Below are 24261 nucleotides of genomic sequence, written 5' to 3'. Positions count from 1 at the left end.
CTCAGCCCGTCCCGCCTCCGCGGGAGGCCGGCGGAGGCGATTCCGCCCCATGCCGCGGCGCCAGGCGGGCCGGTCCCGCCCTTGGCTGAGGCGGAGGCGGCGGCGGGCGCTGGCCGCGGTGCCGGGCGGAGCGGGCTGCGTTCTCCCATGGCTGTGTACATGTGCCGAGCCGTGCTGCCGGCCCACGCCGGGCCCCGCGGGGAGCTGGGCGCGGGGCCGCTGCTGCGATGGATGGACGCCGCCGCCTGCCTCGCAGGTACGGCCAGCGGGGCCCGGCCCCTGCTGGCCCGGGAGCGGGAGGGGACAGCCCCGCCCGGGGGAGGCTCTGGAGGGAAGGTGTCATGCCGTGGAAGGGAGAGAGGCCTTTGGAGGTAGCACCGGGCAGGGTGGAAGGGGCCACAGTGGTCATCCTGTCCCGTGTCGGGGTCATCCCAGAGCCCGGGACAGAGGATCGTACAGACACTGCTGGGACGGGACGGGTGAGCTCCGCTCCGCACCCTCTCTGGGCAGTGTGTTCAGTGCTCCCTGAAAAAGTTCTTCATCACAGAATCATAGAATTCTCTGAGCTGGAAGGGGCCCACAGGATCACCCAGTCCACCCCAGCCTTGCACACACCCCGACAATCCCACCCTGGGCATCCCTGGAGCGCTGTCCGAACTCTCCTGGAGGTCCGGCAGAGCCTGTTCAGTGCCCTACGACCCCCTGAGGGAAGAACCTTTCCCTTATCTCCACCCTGACACAGCTCCATGTTCAGAAGGAACTTCCAGGGCATCATTTTCTGCCCCTTGCCTCACGTCGCATTGCTGGGCACCACCAAGCAATGCCTGATCCATGCACTGACGTCCTTTCTGGACATTTGTACACATGGATGAAGGACTCTCTCACTTCCCGAGGCCGAGCAGACCCAGCTCCCACATCCTTCCGTGGTGAGGAGGATGCTCCAGGCCCCCAGTCATTCTGGTAGCCTGCACTGGACCCACTCCAGGAGCTCCAGTTCTCTCTGGAGGAGCCCAGGAGATTTGGGGACCAGTTAGGAATAGACACCACGAGGGTGAGGCGTCAGATGGCACAGGAGAGCGAGGAAGATGGAGGGAACGTGAGGATGAGGAGAATTTTAAAAAGGAGCAGCAGAAGGGAAGAAAAGAGGTGGTAAAAGATAAGTAAGAGAAGGAAGGAAAGTACTAATTTAAGATTATTGGCACTTGTGTGCAAAAAAGAAGGAAAGGTGCCACTGCCTTGGCTGGGGATTGTACTAAATGATCTCCAGAGGACTCTTCCAGCCCTAGCTATTCTGGCATTTTGTGGATCTGTGAAATAGCCACAAATCCAGCCAGCATGCAGAGCACTCCGTGTCTCCCTGTATCTCGGCTTCCAAAGCTCGTACAAGTGACTGGCGAGTGCTGTGAGCGCAGGCTGCGGGGGAAGCACGGCGAGAGCCTGGCGGGCAGCAGCGGCCCCGGTGCACGCGTGAGCAGCCGGTACCGAGCCTGGCGGCGTTCCGGAGCCCCTGCCGGGTGCGGGGTGCCGGGTGCGGGGCTGGCTGTCCCCGGCGCGGTGACAGCGCCGTGCCCGAGCGGGGCTGGCACCCACAGCCGCCTGGGGCAGCTCCCCCCAAAGGAGCACGAGGGAGTGATTCCATTCCAGCCCTTCAGTGTTTTAACCCTCAGAAGTGGTTTTTGGAGGAGAGGCTGTGCTTTCCCCTCGTATTTTCAGAGGGCGGTCTTCAGATTTTGATATAAAACATCTGATTTCTCTGAGCTCCTCTTGTGATGCTCACTAAAAATATGGGGCTGCTGGGGAGTGAGGGCTCTTGCCTGCTGTGCAGTGCTATTTTTCAGGCTTCCTGCTGGTCCCCTCTCTTGCCTCTGTCACTCAGGACTTTGGAGCAGAGGTTCTCTGTGTTTTTACAGCTCCTAGTACACTGCAGATCTACCTTTTGACTTGAAGCCCTAGGTGCTATGGTCAAATAAATAATATATCATATTAACTTGCTGTAAAACTTAACTATCAGGTGATTAAATATTAACAGTAAATAAGATGTTTACCCTTTCCAGATTAGCTTTCCTAATTAATACAAAAAACACGTGCTCTTTTTCACAGCCAAATGTTCCCCACGGAGGTTACTAACAGTTCAAATTTAGGTGAAAATATTTTACAGCAGGTGAATTCTGGTTTTGAATTTTCTAAATTTTGTCTTTGTTTTTAAGTAATTCCTGCGTTTTTGGTACAGCACTAAGGACATGTACTTATCTGCTTTCCACTGTTGTGACTGCACTAATAAGCTAAGGTTTTTACCTACTAATAAGTAGGTTTTTCTCCTATCTCCTACCTCAGAATCTTCTGCTGACATAAAACTTCCCCACTGGATTGCCCTAGCTGATGCTGGTGACATATTGTTTTGAGGGAGAATGATGAGCTTTCTGTGAGCTTGGTACCACTTTGTGACTCTTTCTGTCATTCAAAATGCTTGTTAAGGCTCTCTTACCAGAATGTTCATTTTTAGAAAAAGACCTTAGGTGTAAATTTTCAAACTGAGTAAGACAGGGCTATCATCTAGTCTCGTCTCCTGATGGTACCCATAAATACAAACACCCTTTACAACAGAATCATGACAAAAATGTAAACTTTAATCTTATTTAGCTTCTCTTTTTTTCCTAAGGGGCGCCTGCAGAGTTGCATTATGGTGCTCCCAGGAAGAAGAGGGATCTGCTGCGTGCAGTCCCTGCCTGTCAGGCACCAGCCCACGGGTGAATAGTTCCCTGCAGGTGCAGAGTGGTAACTGTGTGCCCCTGTGTCTCTTTTGAAGCTGAGAAACATGCCGGGGTGTCCTGCGTGACAGCGTCCATGGATGACATTCAGTTTGAAGAGGCTGCCAGGTACAAACCAGCTGACAACAGTCAGATGTTTTCGTTCTGCAGGTCCTCGTTTGGCAGAGATAAACTGAGGCATTATAAATGGGAGATAGCAGACCCATGAACTCACCAGAGCCACAGGGCTAAGTCTCAAAACTGCTCTTTTCTACCTGTGATAGCCTGACCCACCCAGAGAGCAGATCCATCTCACAGGGCAGAAGTAAACCTTGTCAACTTCACTTGGCAGCTGGGATGCCTGGTGAGAAACTGATGGCCCAGTGGTCTCTGGCTCTAGGGAATGGCTGCAGGCCACTGCTTATCTCTGTTAAATAAGCAATACTACCTATAAACTTACTGTTATCAGTGTTTTTATTGTTGCAAGGTCTCCTTCAGTTCATTTCTTACCATCTTTCTCTCTCAGCTGTTTTATAAAAAAGATAAATGTTTTACATTCACTGAGCACTGAATTAACTGAGTCTATGAAATAACACAGGACTGAACTGGTTTTACCATTTTTCATGGTTTTCAGTGGGATAAAAGACACCGTCAGAGGAAATAGGCCCTTTATTCCTAAACCATACCTTTACAGAAACCTGAAGCCATTACTTTGTGGGTTTTGTGTGGTTTTACACAAGGCAGTCTAGCAATTAAGGAGTGGTTAGATGGGATAGACCTGCTTGCACGGAGCAGAGCACCTGCAGTTGTTGTGGCTGTGAACACAGCAACACTGGCTGCCAGAGGTACAGCTGATGGCAGTAAAAACTGTTCATAAGTGTAAAATAAGTATCCACTCAGACTTGAGACTGTTAGAGCAGTGCCCAATAGAGTAAGAACTAAAGCCAGGGACAAAGAAAAGAACGTGATCATACCATTTCTGGAACTCAGAATTTCTTGGTCTGCTTCACAATATTGAAGTGTTTGTCCTGCAATGAATTGCTTTATATTTCTAATTTTGTCCTTAGGAAAAAATCCTGTTTGTGAAAACTAATCAAAGTTAGGGTAATGTTTCCATTTCAGGTGTAATAGTTCAGAGTCAGTAGCTTCAGAGCACTTTTCTGTCTTGTTTCATGACAGCAGAACACAGCTTCTGGGATATGATGAAAATACTTTTCCTTCCAAATTTGTTTCTGAATATTTCTATTTCTCTCACTTGTAATACCAATGTTCCATTTGTAACAAGAATTTCAGGTACCAATCTTCTAACTGTGAAAGAAATCATTTAAGAAATTATTTTTCTCTGCCAGGTCATCCCTAACATCCTTTTTGTAGTTTACTGTGCAATTTCCTAAATTTTGCCACATCTAGTTCATTATACAAACATCTTGCATAAATAAAAGAGTTCTTGCTTCTCTCTCTGGTAAATAATAAGATGTTTTTTAAGTAAGTGGCTTACTCTAGGGTTTATTTACCTAACCAGGTTACTAAATCTTCTGCAGGGATTAAGTCTTCTGTGTTTATTTCAGCTGAGATGTAAAGAGAAATTGTCACAATCTATATAGTTCAAAACTTAGCTTTATACCATGATAACCTCTTCCTTTTCTTGTCCTACACAGCAGTTCAGTGTATTACTGAACTGCTGATTTTAAATTGATCTGATTTTAAATTGCAGTTATTTAAATTTTGTTAGTGTTCTGTATGTGAATGATACTCACTTCATTCTGGTGAATTTCTCACAGTTTTAAGTGGAAGTGTGGTGCTGTGTGACTTCTGCCCCTGCATATCTGTAGCTCTGCCCACTCTCCTTTCTGGGAGGGAGCTGGTGGCTCCCTCAGCTGTGCAGCTGGGAATAACTGCCTTAACAGTTCTGCTCTTTCTTTGCAAAGCATGATGCAAAAACTGCTTCTGAGCATCTTCTGCAGAAGCTAATGAGGGCTGTGCACCTGTAGATGGTCTTGGTTCTTTGCACTGACCATTCCCCCTGCCCTGTCCACCCAAAGGATTCCACCTGTGTTCTTGGGAGAGAGCAAGAAAGAGAAAATTGCTGTGTAGTTTGTTGCTCCTGTCAGGTCCTCTGGAGGAGCAGGTTTCCTATTTCCCATTCTACTTCAGCAATGGAATAAGCCTTTACCTTTAAATGTCCCAACTTCATTCATTTAAATTAGGAAGCAACTGTTGTTATTATTTTTTTTTAATAATCTGGGGTAACAACTGTGCGAAATCCTTTGCTGTGAATGTCTTGTCAGTACCCAAGTGCTCTGAGTTACACTTTACTTCAGTCTTGGCTGAACTCAGCTCCACTTTTCCTGCCCCAGGGCTGCTCTTTAGCATTTGTAACTCAGTTTGCATTCCCTGGAGGCAGTGGCCTGACACCCTTCTGTTTTGGCTGTGGCTCTGGCTTACCCTGCACATCGTGTCCTTTTACTTCCTGCTCACTGGGAAAACCAGGGCAAACTGCCCTCCTCCCACCCTCTCAGCACTGCTTAGGGCTGGGATTTGAGAGGTTTGGAAACATGGTTTGCTCCTGTTTTCAACACGGAGCAGCTGCTTTAGGAATTCCAGAAGGAAAGAAAATACCTCCTCATTTAAATTTATTTTGTTGACGTAATAATGATAATTTAAAAGCTAATAAATAATAAAATAAATAATGTAATAAAAATTAAAATGTAGTAAAATAATAGATAATATAATGAAATCACACTAGATAATCATCTAGTAATCTAAAATTTCTATAATTTTTACTTGATAATAAAATAAAAAATCTGTTTAGTTGTGTTAGGTAGGCAGATGGGGAAGAGTGGTTTTCAGAGGGATGATGTTAGCACAGAAGGGACAAGCAGTCCTGTTCTTGGCCAAGACTTGGAACATGAACTCTCTCCCCATCCTTTAGAGATGTCTTTGAAGAGCACTTTTTCCCTGGGGTTATCTCCTCATGTGCACATATTGCGCAGTGTGTCTGAGTGCTTCTGCAGCTAGATGTACTCAGTGATGTGTGCAGGATATGCTTGTGAGCAAAACCCAGAACTTCTGGGTGTACCTGCAGCACACCTGCTGCCATTCAGACACCAGCAGAGAGAAGGAATCTTGCCATTAAGGTTGTGCAGTGGCTGTAATTTTATTGACCTAGTCTAACTGGAGAATAACAGTGTTGAATTGAACACAGTGAAAAATTCACTTTTTTCAGTGAATTCTCAGTGCAGTGTGGGAGACTCAGACTGATTAATGAGATGTTCTTCACTACTTTTAGGAGTACACAGAGAGGCAGATTCAAACCCTTATAAAGCTGCATGTTTGCCTGCTGTAAGGTCTTACTCTTCTTAACAGGGTTGGACAAACTATTGCCATCAGAACAAAGGTGAACAGAGCATTCAAAACCAGCATGGAGGTAAGAGAGCATCACTCTTTTTTCTAAAGATGGTGAAGGAATAGAGCAGAGGTGGGAGCAGCAGAGGAGCACAGCGTGGGTCCAGGTTTATTTGCTCCAGGTATTTGCACATATCTGACCAATAACACTGCCTAATGGCACTGCTTTCAGAGTGTTACAGTTGTGTGTTTCCTGTGAAATAATCCATGTCAGAGTAGCAACTGGGCCCTGAAGAATTAAAGCCTTTGGCAGGTGTAGTGGCCAGGATGAGATAGGTGCTGCTGTCTAGGCCAGATCCACAGAATAGGTGGAGTTCAAAGCATTTTTGAAACTTCTGATACAAATGTACAGATCTCAGGTGTACAATGATCTCAATCTTCATACTGCAGTCAGCATGCAATGCCTTGCCTGATCACTTCAAATCAGTACTAAACTCTGGGGGTGCTTTTTGTGCATTGTGGCTGTGTCCAAATCCCATTATTTTTAATGGGAGTGATGCGTGTCACAGGTAATGTATTCCAAAAGTTTCTAAAAATTAGAAAAAAATCGGAATTTTGATGTGTGTCAGGCCTGTGCCACAGGATCAAATCCAGTGTTTCACATTCAAGTGTTTCATTTTGCTTTGCACCCCTAAACACACTTTTTTTGCATGTATAGATCTTAGAAACTCAGATGGGGACTCCAAATGCTACATAAGAAAATGGAAGAAAATATCCATAAAACTACATTTAAGTGTCTTTCCTGTTTTTGTAATTTTACCTTACACGTGTTGCTAAACAAACATAAAAGTTGTGGCACTAAACAACCTTTCAGAGCTGACTGAATATTGTGATGACCAGAGATGTATCAGTGATTAGAGCAGGTTTTTTACCTTTTCCCTTTAGGTGTAAGGGACTGATAAGAACAGCACTGTATTGTCTCACATCAGTTGACAATGATGTAAATACCTTTTTTGTCTCCTTCCTCCACCACCTTCTTCCTTGTAGGTTGGCATCAAGGTGACAGTACAGGATGTTTTAACAAATGCTGAAAAGATTGTGAGTGTGGCATATGCAACATATGTGGCCAAACCAGTTGGTGGTGGAAAGGTATTTTTCCTGTTTTCTCCTAAGCTTGTTGTTTCTGTGAAATAACCCAACTTTTCAGGTTGTGAAACACAGCAGAAACACTGTTTATTCTGAGCAGTGATACAAAAAAAGCATGAAGTTCAGGCTTTATAAGGTAGAGTTTGGGGGTTTATTTCTGATTTGTTTGTCTGAAATGGTTAGGTTGTTGTTGTTGCTGTCATTGTTATTATTATTATTATTGTTATTATTATTATTTCTATTTCCATTTCCTTTTGCATTTGTTCATTATAGAAGTGAGGTCTTTGTGGGGGGCTACAGTATTGACTGAGGCAAGCAGTGGAAGGGAGATCCTTGTGAATCTCTCTCTTTTTCAGAAGTTGATTGCAGGGTGGGCTCAGACAGAAGACATTATTTTTAAGTTCACTTCCAATCTAAATTGGTTCTTTGCCATTTGTGTTGATTGGTTTTCATGCCAGGGCTGTTTCTGCTCCCCATTGTTTGGCTCTCTGGAGGTGTTTGGAAATCAGTCATGGTACCATTGGCCTTCACATCACTGTGCCAGACAGGCACAGTCTTGTAGGGAGGGCCAAACACTCCTCAGACCCTCTTAGTAAACTCCCTTTGCATGTAAAATTGTGCTTTCTTGAATGTGTCATCCTGGATCTGACTTTCCTGTCTCACTGCATGTGTTATGACAGCACATCTGGCTGTTAAACATCCCCTGGAGACTGGCAGAGTCATCCCATGAGCAATTAATACATTCACTCACTGCTGCTCTCTGTTCTGTGAGGATGTGCCACAGTTTGGAGAAGAAACAGACTGGAGCAGTTTCACTAAAACTAAAGTACAGCTCTTGTCTCTGAAGGGCTAATGGCTAAATTGCTACCCTGATAGCACTAAAATATTATCAAGTAAGATTTGTTTGTTACTACTTTGATATCATACTCATAACATAAACCTGTTTACCTTTTGCACAAATTTCTGGGGAGATTAATTCAGGATTAAATTGGTGATGATTAACTAAGATTAGGCTTTAGACAGGAATGTCCCAGAGGGAGTTTGAGAGTTCAGTTCAAATTCCATCACAAACTAAAGTCTTAGAGACATTGAAGAATATTTTTTTCAAATCCACTTTTCTGAACAACTGTTTCTAAGGTTGTACAGAGAAAATGTCAGTATAACCACCATCTTAATTTTTTAACTGGGCCATGTGGGAAAATCTGGGAAGCTCTTGAAAAGGACTGGAAAGGAGGCAATGAATCTGGAAGAGGGTTAGAGGGAAGAGTCAAAGGCTGAGCAACATTAGTGGCAGCACTGAAAGACGAAAAATGTTGAATTTGTCTGTGGTGCACTGCTTTGTGCATTATTTTAATGCTTATGAGACTAGGCCTTCTAGACAAATCTCACAAGTGATTGCTCAGTGTCACCTGTGGTGTAATTATCCAAATACAGTAATTTCCTTAAAATTACTGCATTTGCTTTGGATGCAGTTTGTCATTGAACTGAAATACACAGGAATTTTCACTGACACCACTGACCAGTGCAGCTGAATTTATTTTCTGGTTCAATAATTCTATCCTGAAACCTTCATATTAAGTTCATCTCTTCATATTTTCCTGTCTTTTTTATTTATTTTTTCTTAAATTAGAACTGTCTTAAACACTGTGTGCTCTTGTGAATGTTTGTATTTATAAGCCAAAAGCACTTTGTCACTGAGTTTTAATAAATTATTCTGAAAGGATAATGCAGAATCTCTTGAACTTTATACTCCCTGTTAGTTGTATTATTAAACTTGTCATCTTGGACAGCTGATAGGGAAAAGTTGTGGAAAATGCTGATGCCATTTTAAGTTCAAAGTGTGCTTTGTTACGATTGTGAAGCTCAGAATTGTTGTGTTTCTTTCCTCTCCATTTGCACAGGTTGAGTTAAAACCTGTACAGCTTCTGTCTGCAGAAGACCACCTGGAGCACAGCCTGGCTATTGAGAGGAGAAGAATCCGTCTGGGCTATGTCCAGGTCTTTCAGAAGCTGATGCAGGAGAGCAATAAGGAAGGTGATTCCTGTACTCAGCACAGAAGGTGGAACAAACACTTATGGGCAGCTGGAAGGAAGGAAAAAAGCAGGCAAAACATCTCCTTGGGGTGGTGGTGTCAGGTAGAAAAGTCTGTGCCAGATTTGTGAATAGAGATGCTAGAGGTGTGAGTTATTCTAACAGAGTGGTATTTCTTTGTCACTCAAAAATTCCAGGTGTAAAAACACAGGGTTGTAGGCCAGGCATGCATTAAATAGATGTGCAGTGCAGATCTTCACGTGGTTCTGTGTGTGAGGTTTCACAGGTCACACAGAACTCAGCAATAAACACAGCAATAAACTTCTGTGACACTAGCTGTGATGGAGACAGAAGCATGAGTTTCATTCAGGCTTATGGCCATGTCTTTGCCAGAAAGAAAAGTTAAGAACTTGTGCCCTGAGATGATTCCCAACAAGCAGAAGTTTCATTACATGGAGGTAAGAACAGGTAAAAAAGTTAGAAGAATGGAACATAGAAACAGGTTCTTCTTTATTTATGGTAGAAATTTCTGTTCTTAAGGAAAGTTGTGCTTGTAAGTTGTTGTGTTCCCTCACAAAAGAAATTACTCAGAGCAGTTAAGAAAATATGCTGGTATTTGGAAAATCTGAGCTGTAGCTCCATGTATAAATAACAGGCATTCTGTAGTTTTAGTGAGGAGAGATTAAACGTGTTATAAGCAAAGATCTAACCTTAACAATTTGGTAGGACTTTGTAGAACTGACGAGTCTTGCTTGGTACAAGAAAATAAGCTATTTGTCTTCATGGTAACTGTCTCACAGGGTACAGTTTAATAACCTGAGTGACAAATCAGAGGTCGATGGGTTTTGTCTCCACTGCCTTTCCTGGAAGCTTCTTTGAAGGATGTTATTGTAGCACTAATTCACCTCCTTAAGGAGACAGAACAAGCAGAGTGGGAGAAGAGAGGAGAGAACATTGTGTGTAAAGGCTGCTAGGTGCTAGGTAGCAGCATATGTACAAATCATACCCTGAAAGTGAGGTTTATTTGACGAGTGGATCTTAGGGAACACCTTGAGTAGGTCCAAAGTACAAGTTAGTCAAATGTTTCCACACGCTTACATAATCACAAAGTTGGCTAATTATGGCACAAGTCAAAAGTACAATTCAGGTCAAGCAGCTCCTAGCACAAGATAGGCACTTTTAAAATTACTTGATGTAATCTCATGACTAAATCTTCCTGCAAAACACCACTGAAAAGAATTGAGATTAAAGTGAGGATACAAGGCTAAACACTCGAAAGTGACATCAGAAATGCTCAGGTAATACAAGGTGGTTCAGATCCTCATTTCAGGCAAGTGTTGTCTCAGGCAATTACAAAATTTGTAACAAGGTGAAATAATTCTGCTCTAGTCTTAATTATACACACCTGTACAGGTGCCCATCACACACACAGTGCAGTCTTTGACAGATATTTCAGTCGGTGCTGAACTGCTCTGACAGCCCCTGAAAGGCAGCACACGCTGGGGCTTCAGCTGCTGCTCCCCTGCAGGAACTGCCCCTGACAAAGCAACACAGGAACTGCTCCTGACAGAGAAACTGCCCCTGACACAGGGACACAGGAGCTGCCCCTGACGGAGGGACAGGATCTGCCCCTGACACGGGAACTGCCCTAACACAGGGACACAGAACTGCCCTTGACAAAGCAACACAGGAGCTGCCCCTGACATGGAAACTGCTCCTGCCACAGGGACACAGAACTGTCCCTGACAAAGGGACACAGGAGCTGCCCCTGACAGACGGACAGGAGCTGCCCCTGACACAGAACTGTCCTGACAGTGGGACACAGAACTACCCCTGACAAGGAACTACCCCTGACAAAATGACACAGGGCTGCCCCTGGCAGAGGGATGTGGGCATGCACTGAGGGCTGGCAGCAGCAGCTCCTGGGAGAATAGAGAAAATGTTCAGCTTCTTATTGCTTCCCTTGCAAACCACAAGGCTCTTCTGTGCCTTTCTGGTTTTCTTCTTTTTGCTGAGTCTGAAGCAAGCTGCTCTCTTCACCAGGTGTGCTTTCTTCTGAAAGCATTCATTGATGCATTGCTGCTCTGTTTCAGATGCTTGTGAAGAACAAGATGCAGTTTCAACTGAGCACACCCACGTACAGAGCACTGAGCTTGTCCTGCCTACTCATGCAAACCATCATGGAAATACTTTTGGTGGCCAGATCATGGCTTGGATGCAGACAGTGGCAAGCATTTCAGCAAGGTACTTTCCTACAGCATTGTCTCTGTATGTGGTTCTAAGTGGATGTGCTTTTAATGTTAAAGGTTTCACAGGGGTTTATTTTACAAAGAATACAGACCCAGGCCTTTGTGACTTGTCTTCCTCCTCACATTACAGGAGGTCTTTGAACTATTTAAGTGGTACATCTCCCACAGCATGCCATGCCACTGAGACTCAGACATTATTCTGTTACACATACAGAGCCTAAGGCAAAAGAGGCTCTGTTACCTTCCTGGGAATCTTTGCAGAAAGCTAACATTGGATACAGGAACAGAAACCTGCTCTCCCTGTGCTTGGTGCAGCGTTTTAGAAAAAAAGTTAGTTGTTTAACCAGGATCAAACCAATACTCACCCTGTATCAAGTGACATCCACAAATGAACAGCCTGCTAGAACTTAGCCTGCAGATCCTCGTGATGCCAGAAGAAAAATAAGTCAGAGAAAAAGGATCCACATAAATAGGCTCTGTTTTGTTGGTGTGTGCACAGAATGGATGCATAACCCTCAGCAAGTCACTTGACCTTTCAGTCCCTCTGAGTTGCACATCCTATGGCTTGCAACAATTTTAGCAGTTTAAAGAGCTCGGGCATCTTCAGGTGGAAAGAACAAAGTATGTTTTGTGATGCTGCCTGTCAGTGTGACCCGGGCACATAATCACTTAATTCCTCTTCCCTGGAGTCAAACCGTTGTTTGTCTTCCTTCCTGTTCCTGGACACTGCACAAAGCTTCTTTGTAAGCAGCACTCAAGTTTCAGTCTGAATTCTCTTTGCATACTGAGTGACCTAATTCACTGCAGGGACGTTAGATATGTTTTCCCTTTTTATCTTTAATAATTAAATGACTTCTCCATTCATTATTCATATGGTTTTGATTTGTAGCCAGTGGCTGTACTGATAACAACAGATTTTCTGTAGTGGTTGGATAAACAACTTGTTTTAGTAACAACAGAGTGCACTGACCTCACCCCCATGTGCAATTCCAGTGGCTTGAAGGGATTGTTGCAGATTTTTTGCCATAATATGACTCGGAATATTTACCTGTTTTCATCTGATAAATTTTACCTTGTGGGAGTCACATTTAGATTTAAAAAAGGAAGGGAGACACCAGCAAACGGAGTATTGGACAAATTTTCTTTGAACTAATTAATGTCAAACATGATTAGTCATGTTGAGAATTTCAGGAATAATAGCTGGTGTCAGAGGCTGGTTGAAAGCAGAGATGTTGTAGTTTTTGCTTGAGAAGTAACTGCTCTCACTGTGAACCTTTTGTGAGGCCACTCAGAGTTAGACCCCACCTCTGAAGGTGCCAGGTGAGAGTTTCTATGGCCACAGACTGTGATGGAGGAACAGAAGAGGAGGGATAAGCCCGAAAAAATTAATTTTTAAGGGCATTTTAAAGGTCATGCACTGTCCTTCTTACTTCCCCACCACCTATTTTTGGTCAATACATAAAATAGTGCAGACAGCAATAAAACCATTTGAATATTAGTAATATTAGCTTGAACTTGATGGATACTTTCTTATTCCTTACATTTGCAATAAAAGCATTCAGGGTGTACTTTTCCAGGAAAGAAATGAATATTTAAGCCTGGTTTCTGGTTTGTTCCTCTCCTCATCATTATGGTGTTTGCATCTTTAGAGTGAACATGGTAAATAAAATCAACGCTTAGCATTTTAAATCAGAGGAGCAAATTATTTTAATTTAATTACAAAGTAATTCAAATGTATTAGACTATTGAAGAGATGTACCAGTCAGTTAATTAGCTGCAGATAATTGTGTGCATTTAACAATACCGGTACATTAGTTTTCAAAGTGCAGTTGAGTTAAAAGCTGGAAGTGCTACAAAATTGTATTTTCAAATTTAGAAAATTTCACCATGGAACAATCTATCCTAGACGTGCACATGGGCTCCTCACTGAGAGCTGTGTGTTGCTAAAAATAAATGTCATATATTCTATATTGTTCTCTCTTCCTGTGATGCACATCCCAGTAGAAAGTGAGGGGCCTTGAATACATGCGGAACTGATGAAGAAACCTGATTTTTGCCTGCTCCAGAGAGCTTGGAAACAAGATTCTGTTTACACAGACTGCATCTGATAGCCATGTGAGGGTTTTTTTAGTCTCATTTCATATCACACTAGCAGAAAGAATCTAAAAACGAGCAAAAAAGTACAAATATTATGACTAGATAACTTGACAGGGCATTGCTTGGACACTGTCCCTGGTGCTCAGCCTTTCTACTCAGATTTCCTTTAATTGTTTAAAGGCTTTAAGGTCTGGCATTTTTACACTGCTTAGGAGCCTGCTCCCCGTGCAGAAATTAATGAAACTGTGAGGTAAGTGGTTACTCTGTAGGTAAGGGGTTCATGATCTGGCTTTAAGAGAGGGCAGTCTCAAGCAGTGAGAATTAATTGGTGTTTGTAAAACGTGTTGGAGATGAAACAGCATGACATAAGTGGTATTATGATGGTTGAAGCTCGAGTTGCATGCTCTTGGAGCCGAACATGCTAGCATGGAGTAGATCAGTGTAATTTAGTGACCTTCCAGCTCCTGCAAACCCTGTTTCTGTAGTCAGTCAGGCTGGCTGTGTGATTTGGTCTGTCTCTCTGGCTTTCTGTTTCAGCCGCCTGTGTCGTTCACACCCCATCCTGAAGGCAGTTAACATGTTCAAATTCTGGGGGCCATCTTTTGTGGGTGACCGCCTGGTCTTCAATGCCATTGTCAACAACACTTTCCACAACAGGTAAAGTTCCTCATCCCTTGTCTCCCTGGGCATCTCCAGCACCAGCCGACACTGTTTGTTTCACCTTTCATCAGTAGGATTTTCATTAGTGAATTAATTATTTTTCAGGTGGGACTTTGAGGCATACATCTATATCTGTAACTGCCTATATGTGCCTTTTTTTTTTTTTGTTTCACTTTTATCAGTGGAAGTTTTAAAACAAATTATTCTCGGACTTCCAGTTTAAAGATCATTTGTTACCAAATCCCACTCCTGTAAATTCAGACAATAACTATTCCTCTGAAATTCAGCAATTTGCAAGGGCTGAGTTGCTCCCAGAGATTTGACTCTTCAGAAGATGCCAGCTTCTTGCCAGGATCTTCCCATCTTGGCATTGGTTGACAGACTGCATTCTATTTATTGCTTATTTTTGTAAATGCTATTTAGCTGCTGCCATCATTTATTTTATTTCAGAAGTGTGCCTGTCCAGGTTGAGTAATTGATTTGCTATGCTACAGAAGGTATTTGAGTCAGGCTTCCTGCACACCTGGAGGTACTGCAGTCCTTTCCAGCATGTCTCAGGGCTGCTTCTGCACCACTGGCAGCAGCTCAGTGACTTATTTAAACTGTCCTTTCAGTGTGGAGGTTGGTGTCCGTGTGGAGGCTTACAACTGTGAGGAGTGGATCCAGGACCAGCCACGGCACATTAACAGTGCATTCCTTATTTTTAATGCTTTGAGTGACCAAGGGGAGCTGCTCACCTTCCCCAGGGTCAAGCCCACTACTCAGGTGAGTTCTCAGGAGTGGGGTGGTCACCACAGCCTTCCCAGGGAAGCAAGGACCAAGCAGGGCACTGCAGTGCATCTTCTTGCAGGAGAGAAAAGCTCCAAATGAAATGGTTGCCCTCAAGTGAAACACTTGTTATTGTTATTATTGTAACATTTGTTATTTGTTATTGTCTTCCAAAAGTGAGAGGCTCTGTGGAGGATCCTCATGACTAGAAATTCTTGGGTTGATGGACAGAGAAGAAGAATCTGATGTGTTTGGAGATTTTTCCACTTATCTGCATCTCATGCATGTTCCACTGACTGTAGATGAAATTTATAAGTATTCATTGAATAGTTATTTTTATAAACCCTTAACAAAGATGAGAAATAGAGTGAATAAAGAAGTCTGTGGGAATCAAATCCCATGATGTGGGTGGGCTTTTCAGTTGCTTTGACATGGAGATCTCAGTTCATGTTTCCCTGAAAGTGGTTCATGAAGCACTTGAAGGAGTTTGAATGCTATTCTTGAATTACTTGCTGTGTTAAGACCTGTCACTAATCTTCCTGTTCCAGTTACAAGAATTTTAGAGAGCTAGTGTAGGCAGAAATGAAATTATTTTTTAACATAAGAGATCTTATTTTTTATAGGATGGGAACTAGACAAATGAATCAAGGTGTCTTATGTACTCACTGGGGCAGTAAGTTTCACTACTGCCATTGCAGGCTGTCCCAAGAGGAGAAACTGACTGTGAGAAATACAATTTTCCTTTGTCCTTTGAACACCAGATGATGATAAATTAGGTTAATTGTTTATTTGGTGGGTGGCACATTTAGAAACATCAGAATGTGTTTGATGCTCTGCCCAGCTGCAACTGCTTTAGGACCAAAGAGCACCAGGAGGATGCTACAATAATACAACTCCTCTATCACATTGTTTTTTTTTTTTTCAAATTTCAGATAATATTGCTAAGGCAAAAAGTGAACCACCAGTTTACTTGGGTTAGCTTATGGAAAGACCATTGCACAATTACTCTTTATTTGCTTGTATTTCTGCTCTGGCATGTGCCCATGTCGAATAAATAATTTTTAATTGTCTTTTTTCAGGCTTTGTTCTAAAATAATGAGATTTGTTGCTCTCTGATTCACTTTCCATGCAGGACGGTGTGAGGAGGTACCACGGAGCTATTGCCAGGAGGAGGATTCGACTCACCAGGTATAGCAGGGTCACTGGCAGGTCTTGACTTCGAAAACTTAATTTCATAGTCCTCTAAATAAAGTAATTGAACTCTCCTTAACATATGTATATATATGACTGTTATGTGGCTTACATTTACAAATAATTTTGTTTCAGTGGCACTGAAATTGTTAAGAGGCCTTTTGTCTCAAAATTACTTTGCTCTGGAGGTTATTGTGTTTCATTGTCTTTCTTGGAAAGAAAAAGTTGTTGCAAACCAAAAATTGATAAAGTACCTGTACTTAGAAGGCACTTAAGCCTATAGAAACTGATTTTTCCTAGCATACACAGACGTATAAAGGACCAGTTTATGCTACTGTCTTTCTTTAATTATGTTTTAGAAAATGCATGCTATCTGCTACAGGAGACAAGCCCTCTGATGCCTGGGAGACAAGCAACCAGGTAATCTGTAGGTGAATAAAAAAACTGTATTTGTGCACCTTTTGGGGTGTGTGAAGCAGCTGTTCAGGCTGTGGCAGTACAGTTGACCCTCTGAAGTTTTGTGGCAGTCATGAGGAATGGATGGATGTGTAACACAGTGAAATTCCTCTTTTAAAAAGAGAGAGTAGATGATTCACTACTGCTGTAAGAGTAAGTTCAATAGAAAGGATATAAAATCGTCTTTAAGACACACACATACAAGTGGTCCCTTAAGGTCTCCTGCAGATTTATCCCTCAGTGTCCCCAGCTGTTGTAAAAGCTAAATTCTCCTGTAGAGGAAGTAGTTTGGGGTTTTGGTTTTTGTCTTTATCCAGCCACAGAATGTCTGAAAAATTGCATTAAGGAAACCATTTAGTAAGGGCTAAAAGTGGGGGGAGAGATAGCAACAGAGAGAAGAACATTGGAATAGCATAAATCCGTGGAAAGAGAGGTGAAATCCTGGTTCATCCCCAGATTCCCTGCACCAAGTGTCTCTGGTTTGGACATGCTGGGCCATTGACTGTGCCCGTGTCCTGCACTGAATGGTGTTGAACCTGAATTTAGGTGGATTTATAGAGAAGTTAAATGTTGTTTCAGTGTCCAGTTTTTGTGGCTAAAGCAGCTTTTTTTTTTTTTTCTTTTTCTTCAGAACAACAAATGTAAATATGCGCACAATGATAAAAATTACTTGGTTATGATTTATTTCCTATGAAATCAAAACCTGTCAATAAAGACCCTAAGGCCTGTATTTCGTTATAGAGTGGTTAAATGAGAACTCCATCCACTGTAGCCAAGCATAAAGAATGGAAATATTTGCATTTTCTTTGCTTGTGAGCCTGCTGTGAAAAACAATTGCCAAGATGGACCCAGCTTGGTAGCAAAGAAGAGGTTACTTTTCAAGTAGGTTCTAATTTCTTAAGAGGATGATGGACAAAACCATTAATTCAGTGGTCTGAGAGGTTATCTGTATTGTCTCCCTGGTGGTCAAAGTTGTTCTTCACAGCTTTATAACTGGAGAAGCTGAAAATAGTGTTTTGTTGTCCTTTAATTAAAATCGTTTTGCCAACAGCCATGTGATGCATCAGGAAGCCACTGGAAGTGTTTTAATTCAGAAACTACTGAAGTGTGTTTTCACTTACAAGGAAAATAAACATTTGTTTGCAGTTGGAGCATAATGATGGAAAAAAGACCACCTCATTTCTGTAATGTTCAGTGAAATGCACCTTTACCTCTCCATTTTCAGACACCTGTTTTGTGTTTCAGGCATATTTGAGCTACAGCAACATAGCTGCACTGACACACCTGGCAGGAAAACCAGGGTGGGACATAACCAAGACTCTGGATAATGTAAGTGCAGAGAAAAAATTACAGAAATCTGAAAGCAAAGCACCTCCCTGTTTGTGAAATGTTGTTATAAACCCAAAACCAGTGAGAACACTTGTGTAAACCACTTTTAGCAGAGGATGATGCTGCTAGGAAAAGCAGAAGAAAGTCAGGGGAAAACCTGGTGTTAACCCTGTTGCAGTGCATGGAAAATGGAGAGACATCTGCCATCTGCCAGGGCTGGTTTTCTGAAATGTGGCTAGAGACTGGCAGTTTACTTCCAGATCATGCTGATCCAGAGGTGTTTTGAGACAATAAACGACCTTTTCAGTATTTTAGTCTGACCTCCTGTGCATTGCAGGCTATGAAACATTCCATAAGATACTTAAGTAAGAGCAGATACAAATCATAAGGGATTCCAGTGATGGCAAAGCTGCCAGTGCTGTGTGTAGGTTGTTCCAGTGGTTCAATATTTCAGTAAACACTGCTGTGCCAAATAAACAGCAGGCTACTCTGGTGCTGGGAAAAGCAAGCTTGAACCAGCTCCTGGAGACAGGCAGGGACAACAACTGGGGCTGTTCCTCCTGGGGAGGAGAAGGCTTTGGGGAGACCCTGAAGCACCTCCCAGCACCTAAAGGGGGAGGTACAGGAAGTCTGGAGAGGGACTGCACAAGGGGGAATGATCCTAAAGTGCAGAGTTGTTCCCTTTTCCCTGCAACTGGAATGATCCCAACCTGATTTGACAGTTTTTGAAGGTAGAAAAATGGCATTCTTGATGTCTTTGACACAAAACCACAAGACTTGAAAGGCTGCAGAGATAATCCAGCCTTGCCAGTGTTCACTTAGCAGAGAGGTGTTTTTGACAGCTGCACCTCTTGCTTTGTTTTGTGATTTCTCAAGTCTGGAAGACTAGAACAACATGATTTCTGTTCTGTGCCTTAGAGGAGTATTGATGCAGACCTCCTGCAGATGGTTTTAAAAGCTCTTAAGCATTTAATTTTACACCAAACTTTACTTCAGCAAGGTGCTTGCTGGATTTAGTGTGGGTTTATTTCCTCTTCCTAGATAGGACAATCCAGAGAAATACAGAATCTCTGTTGCTGCAGAAATGCAGAAAAAACAAAAGATTGCTCCTTTTTGAAAAAAAGGAAAAAAAAAACCCAAAACAACACCTCAACCTTATGAATTTTGCATCACTTGGAAATGAAAATCTGATAAACTTCTCAGGATTTGAGAAGTAATAAAACACATGAATTTGGGAATAAAGTCCTCTAATTCTAAACATTCTGTTGTACCCATCCTCTTCCATTTGATGGGGCTTGTGGGAGGTCACAAACCCTTCTTGTGCATGCATTGTTATGTACAGGTTGTTCCTTTTGAAATCTCTGTTTTGGGGTTTAGGCCTATGACTAGAAATAGACCCAGAATAATCAAGGCAAGATAGTACAGGTGGGGGACAAGAGATGCAAAACTGTGATTTTAAGTAGTTACTCAGGCTGTAATTCTGGGTGCTCTGCTTCACAGAAGAGAGCAAGGGAGAAAAGTAAGGATATTTTGCAAAGGGAAAGTGCTGTGTTGCTCTTGGGGTAAGAGGGCTAAGCCATGTGTGGCTGATTTGCCTGGACAAAGGTGTGTGGCATTTCCCAGGAACTCCTGAAAAAATCTGCCTATAGTCCTAAATGTGTAACATTTATGCATCTAAACATTTACAGTCATAATCCTTGGTTTTTAATACACGCTGCCAATTTTTGTCTTCCCAGGTGAAAATCTGGACCCACGAGGAAGGTGCTGTGCTGTCATTCAAGGTGGAGATGCAGGTGAAGGTCCCATCCCACGTGGCCTTCTCCCTCCTGTCCGACTTCAGCCTCCGCCAGCGCTGGGACAGACACTTCCTGTGAGACCCTGTCCTTGTCTGGGGCCCTGAGCTGCCTGGCCACTCCTCTGTCACAGACACTCCTGTGAGACCCTGCCCTGTTAGGAACAAAGCGTTGTAAGGGTCTGACATCAAACATTTCTTAGTCAAAATACGGATTATGGGGCTTTTTCGGAGTAGAAGTAAAATTTGGTTTGTGCTTAGTCTGGTTCCAAACCACAGAGTGCTCTGTCGAAAGAGAGGGATAGGACAGGGAGAGGTCATCTTTTCCTCAAATGAGCACAGCTCCAGTCTTAGACATGTGTATGTTAAAAGTGACAAAAACCCAAAACAAGTAAAAAAAAGTTTAAAGTAAGAACTGAGGTGGATATATTGTGTGTGCTGGCTTTAAAAATTAAGGAAAAGCTGGATTCCTTCCTGTTTGTGCTGTTTGGGACACTGATGCTCAGTTTCACTGTACAGTCAAAGTGAAAAATCAAGAAACGGGGTCCTTCAAAGTGTGTATTTTCAGAAAAATAACGTTTGAAAGTCTGTATGATTTGAAACGGGTTTAGGAATGGCTCTAAATGGTGTTTGAGGTTTTTTAATTTGCCTTTTATGGTGTAGAATAGTGATTAGAGACAGCTGAATTGAAATTATACTGATTTGATATGGTGAAGCATTTTCAGTTAGTTATTCTATGCTGAAAGATTTTACCAGAGGGTGGAAGTGGAACTTTAGGGATGTTTAAAAAACTACAAACTCTACTGAATTTACAGCTTGTAACAAACAAAACCTAAAGAAATAGTGTCAGTGAGGTGTTGCAGAAAACCTCAGTGTTTCACTCTCTCTGCCTTGCTGCTGGAAGATGAAAGGTGCAGTGTCAGGATGGAGCTCGTTTGCACTGAGTTTGTTGGAGGAGCTGCTGTTGCACCCACCAGGGCCTGAGGTGTGTGTTAAATGTCTTCACAGCACATGTGAGGTCCTGCAGGCTGTGAGTGAAGAGGAGAAGATCTACCACGTCACCTCTGCCCCCACAGCAGGCCACCAGCCCAGGGACTTTGTGATTCTGGTGTCCCAAAGGCAGCCCTGCCAGCCACAGTGAGTATGGCTCTGATTTTAACTCTGAGCACTTTGGGGCCACAGCCTGGAGTCCTGTCACCTTGATCTGTTGCTGGGTGACAAAGAGGGCATTTTACTTTCTAAGGAGTGATGCCCGAGTTTGTACAGCCAGATTTGCTCTGCAATATGAAGGTGCAATGAAAACAATCCAGATCATCACAAATTTTTAGCATAGTCCCGTATTGATTCTCTGATAATGACTCTTTGGGAGTGGTCTACCAGGAGGGCAAATAGGCCAGAATTACAAATGGGCAAATGGAGAAAAAATCATGTCCCAGAGAGCCTGTCAGTGGGCTGAAGCACCTGGCTGGAGTTTTTTTTTCTTTATTTGAAGTGACTTTGTACTCCCGTTCCATGTAGTGACAGTTTTTACTTAGTCAAGGAAGTTCTTGAAACCTCACACATTTATTTTATCTGTAAATTCTGTCAAGTCCCTTGCTCAGTTTAACATACCCTGCTTTTTAATGTTTTATTATTTTTTATTAGATCTTTTGTTCTTACATAGTGAGACATGGGCAAATGGAACCTTTTGGTGTATTTTACCCGTCTTTATTCTGTTTCTTTTTTCACATTCAGTAATTCTTCAGGTTAGCACTAAAAGCCAGTATTCTGTACTGTGCTTGCTTTCCCCCTCCATGAGGGGATTGAAGGAGTTTGGATACCTTTACTGTGAAGCCTCTGGGTAAGGTTTGTTCCCTGATGCAGTAAGCGTGGGCTGAAGAGAGCAGAGGGTAAATTAAAAAGAAAAGGTGGGGAATTGTTCTCTGGCTGCGACAGAGGTCTCCTGGGCTGGGGTCTGTGCTGAAGCCTCACTGAGGCTCAGCAGGGCCCCAGCTTTGAACCGGGATCGTTGAAAACACCCGAGCTCCGCTGCCCTCCTGTGAAAATGACACGTGGTAGTCACTGCCGAGGAGGTTTTCAGCAAGAGGAAGGGTGTGATGTTTGTCCCCGCCCTGCAGGGAGCCCTACACGGTGGCTGTGAGGTCGGTGACCCTCAGGGCGGTGCCCCCGAGCCCGGAGTTCTGCAGGAGTGAAATCCTCTGTGCTGGGTTCCAGATCCACAGCAACAGCAGCAGCTCCTGCACTGTGAGTAGTCCTGCAGGGCCCAGCTGTGCCCCCTGTCCTGTCCCCACTGCCCTGGGGCTGTCACCTCACCTGAGCTGACAGTCTGTGGAAGAAACAACAAAATATCTCCAAGAAAGGAGTTCAGTCTGGGTGTGTGGAGTCCGTCTTGCCCAGCTTTGGCCATTTCTAACTGACTTAGAAATGAGCTCTGAACCGAGCACTGGAGGCTGCCCTGTCCCTCCAGAGTCATTCACTGACTCCAAAAAGACACCCTAGAGGATGTTCATTGCACTGGTCTCTGGTGGTGGGTCTCTCTCTCCACTGACTACAAAGGCCTAGGATTTAGTTCAAATTAAATTCCTTGCCTGAACTTCCATGTGCCAGCAATCATACAATCTGATTCCCATCTCTGGACCCATGCCAGTCTTCTTTGCCATGGGAAGGCTAAAACTTTTCCATTGAAGAAAACACATTTCTGAAAACTTTGAGCAGCTCTTTGTGGCTGCAGTTCCTTTTTTTTTTTTGAGCAACAGCTTTGCTCACAAAGCACACATATTTAACATGTTTTGCACAAGTTCTTGCTGCACTGCTCTGTACATTTACCTGCAGATGCTGGAGGGTCTGGGAGCAGCGAGGACATCCAGATCACTTGGAGTGCTGTAAAAAAGGCATCCTTTTTGCAAATTATTGCCTTCAGTTTCACAAGCACTGTGTGCTTCTATTTACATCCAAAAGAGCTGTGGTACTCATCCAGGCTCTGCAAAGAAATGGCTAACTTGCAATCCATAGGCTTTTTTGTTTCATTTACTTTTGTTCAAACAGGTGTGTTACTTCAATCAAGTGACTTCAGGAGTTATGCCTTACTTAGCTGCAAATCTTACTGGCTCATCCAAATCCATTGAAGACACTGCTTTGGAGTGTATAAAGTTCTTGGAGCTGGAAGACAGCAAGTGCTGAAGTTAAAAGCAGATTTCTGATGGGACATCTGGAAATTATCAAGCAGTTCTGGTTGAAATTCCTGCAAGGGTGTGGATCATTCTTCTGTAGATGACTTGCTTCAGATCATGTAGTCAGTATTGGCCTTCAGCCTGAAAATACCTGGTACAAGCATTTCCTATCAAACCAAGCTTAGGCCTTAGGCTCTAAATTCAATCTTTAATTTAAAAAAGATTAAGGAACAGATTCTGCTTTTGATTGCATTAATGAATTTTATATAAATGGAGGCAGAACTTGGCTCAGTAGAGCTGTATTTCATAAGACTATTTCACTATTTTAATGTTACATTACCTAGAGTGGCATCCAGGCAGTTTTAAAATACCATCCCTTGTAATCTGCAGAAACCAGTGCTACCAAGTAGCTTTACCAGTGCTCTGACCTGGCCGTGCAGGTCCTTGCACACCATTATTTATAATCTGATTACAGCCCATGTAAATTAGTGTTTGCTAATGCCTGTACTTCAGTACTCGTCCCTTTGTCTGTGACTCCCAATAAATTATTGTTTCTGAGGTTACAGGCTCACCATAGACTTCACCCCGGTTTTTGGGGGTGCAGAACGCTGCCCTGCAGTGCTGGTGGGTTCTGCAGGAGAGCCCTGAGCTCCAGGCTGTGCCAGCTGTGCCAGGCTGAAACAAACACACAGCAGGAGTCCCCGGCAAACACAGGATGGCTCCAGGGCGGTGCTGAGGTGTGTCTGCTTTGTGTGCTGCTCTCTTTGAGCTCAGGGAGGCCTGATCAGAGCAGCAAGTGTCTTATCAGCATTTGGATCCTGGCGAGGGCCTGGGCCTGAGCTGCAGCACTGCCACTCCGTGTCACTGCAGTGCCACCACCGCCAGGGCTGGCACGGGACACACCCTCGGCGTGCCCTGCAGCCAGACCAGAGCCTGCTGCAGGGATTTACAGAACCCACCAGCTCTTTGCACGGGAGAAGCATGGCAGGGGAGGCACCGAGGGGAGCCCTGGGGGTGTCACCTCTCCGGTGTCCCCTGTCCTGTGCCTCCGTTTGGGCACAGCTCTGCCTGCTGGGCCACCCCACCGGGCTGTGCTTCACCAGGAATGCAGGGTGAGACACAGCTCCAGGCCTCTGGCTCAGCAGCAGGGACCACAGATCCGGATCTCGTTCTGAATCAGCATTTCCCTCACGTGGACAAAGTGCAGCCCCTCCCGAGCACAGAAGCCACCAAGGTGGTGAGTGCCACCTCCCAGCTTGCGAGGGTGCAGCTCCCTGCCG

At 43.7% G+C, this 24261-nt stretch overlaps 1 protein-coding gene across 1 annotated transcript; it reads left to right on the top strand.

The window, feature by feature from the left end:
* The first annotated feature begins 147 nt into the window (after positions 1-147).
* Positions 148-23690, top strand: ACOT12 (acyl-CoA thioesterase 12). The gene is made up of 15 exons (XM_030237429.2): positions 148-256; positions 2807-2876; positions 6114-6174; positions 7140-7241; positions 9140-9272; positions 11363-11513; positions 14153-14272; positions 14890-15040; positions 16176-16231; positions 16594-16654; positions 17936-18019; positions 19756-19889; positions 20820-20948; positions 21929-22055; positions 22857-23690. The coding sequence occupies exons 1-15, from the start codon at positions 148-150 to the stop codon at positions 22989-22991; spliced, it is 1623 nt and encodes a 540-aa protein (XP_030093289.1). The 3' UTR covers positions 22992-23690.
* Positions 23691-24261: the final 571 nt, after the last annotated feature.

This window comes from Serinus canaria, chromosome Z (assembly GCF_022539315.1).
Source record: "Serinus canaria isolate serCan28SL12 chromosome Z, serCan2020, whole genome shotgun sequence".
NCBI lineage: Eukaryota > Metazoa > Chordata > Aves > Passeriformes > Fringillidae > Serinus > Serinus canaria.
The sequence above is the reverse complement of the archived record's forward strand: the minus strand, read 5'-3'. Positions and strand labels throughout refer to the sequence as shown.

What these genes read in the sequence shown, in the direction of transcription:
- ACOT12 (XM_030237429.2), top strand. Translation starts at nt 148, where the DNA reads ATGGCTGTGTACATGTGCCGAGCCGTGCTGCCGGCCCACGCCGGGCCC. An exon ending in CAGTTTGAAGAGGCTGCCAG is followed by an intron (nt 2,877 to 6,113) that starts GTACAAACCAGC and finishes TCTTCTTAACAG; the next exon opens with GGTTGGACAAACTATTGCCA. An exon ending in AGGCAGCCCTGCCAGCCACA is followed by an intron (nt 20,949 to 21,928) that starts GTGAGTATGGCT and finishes CCCGCCCTGCAG; the next exon opens with GGAGCCCTACACGGTGGCTG.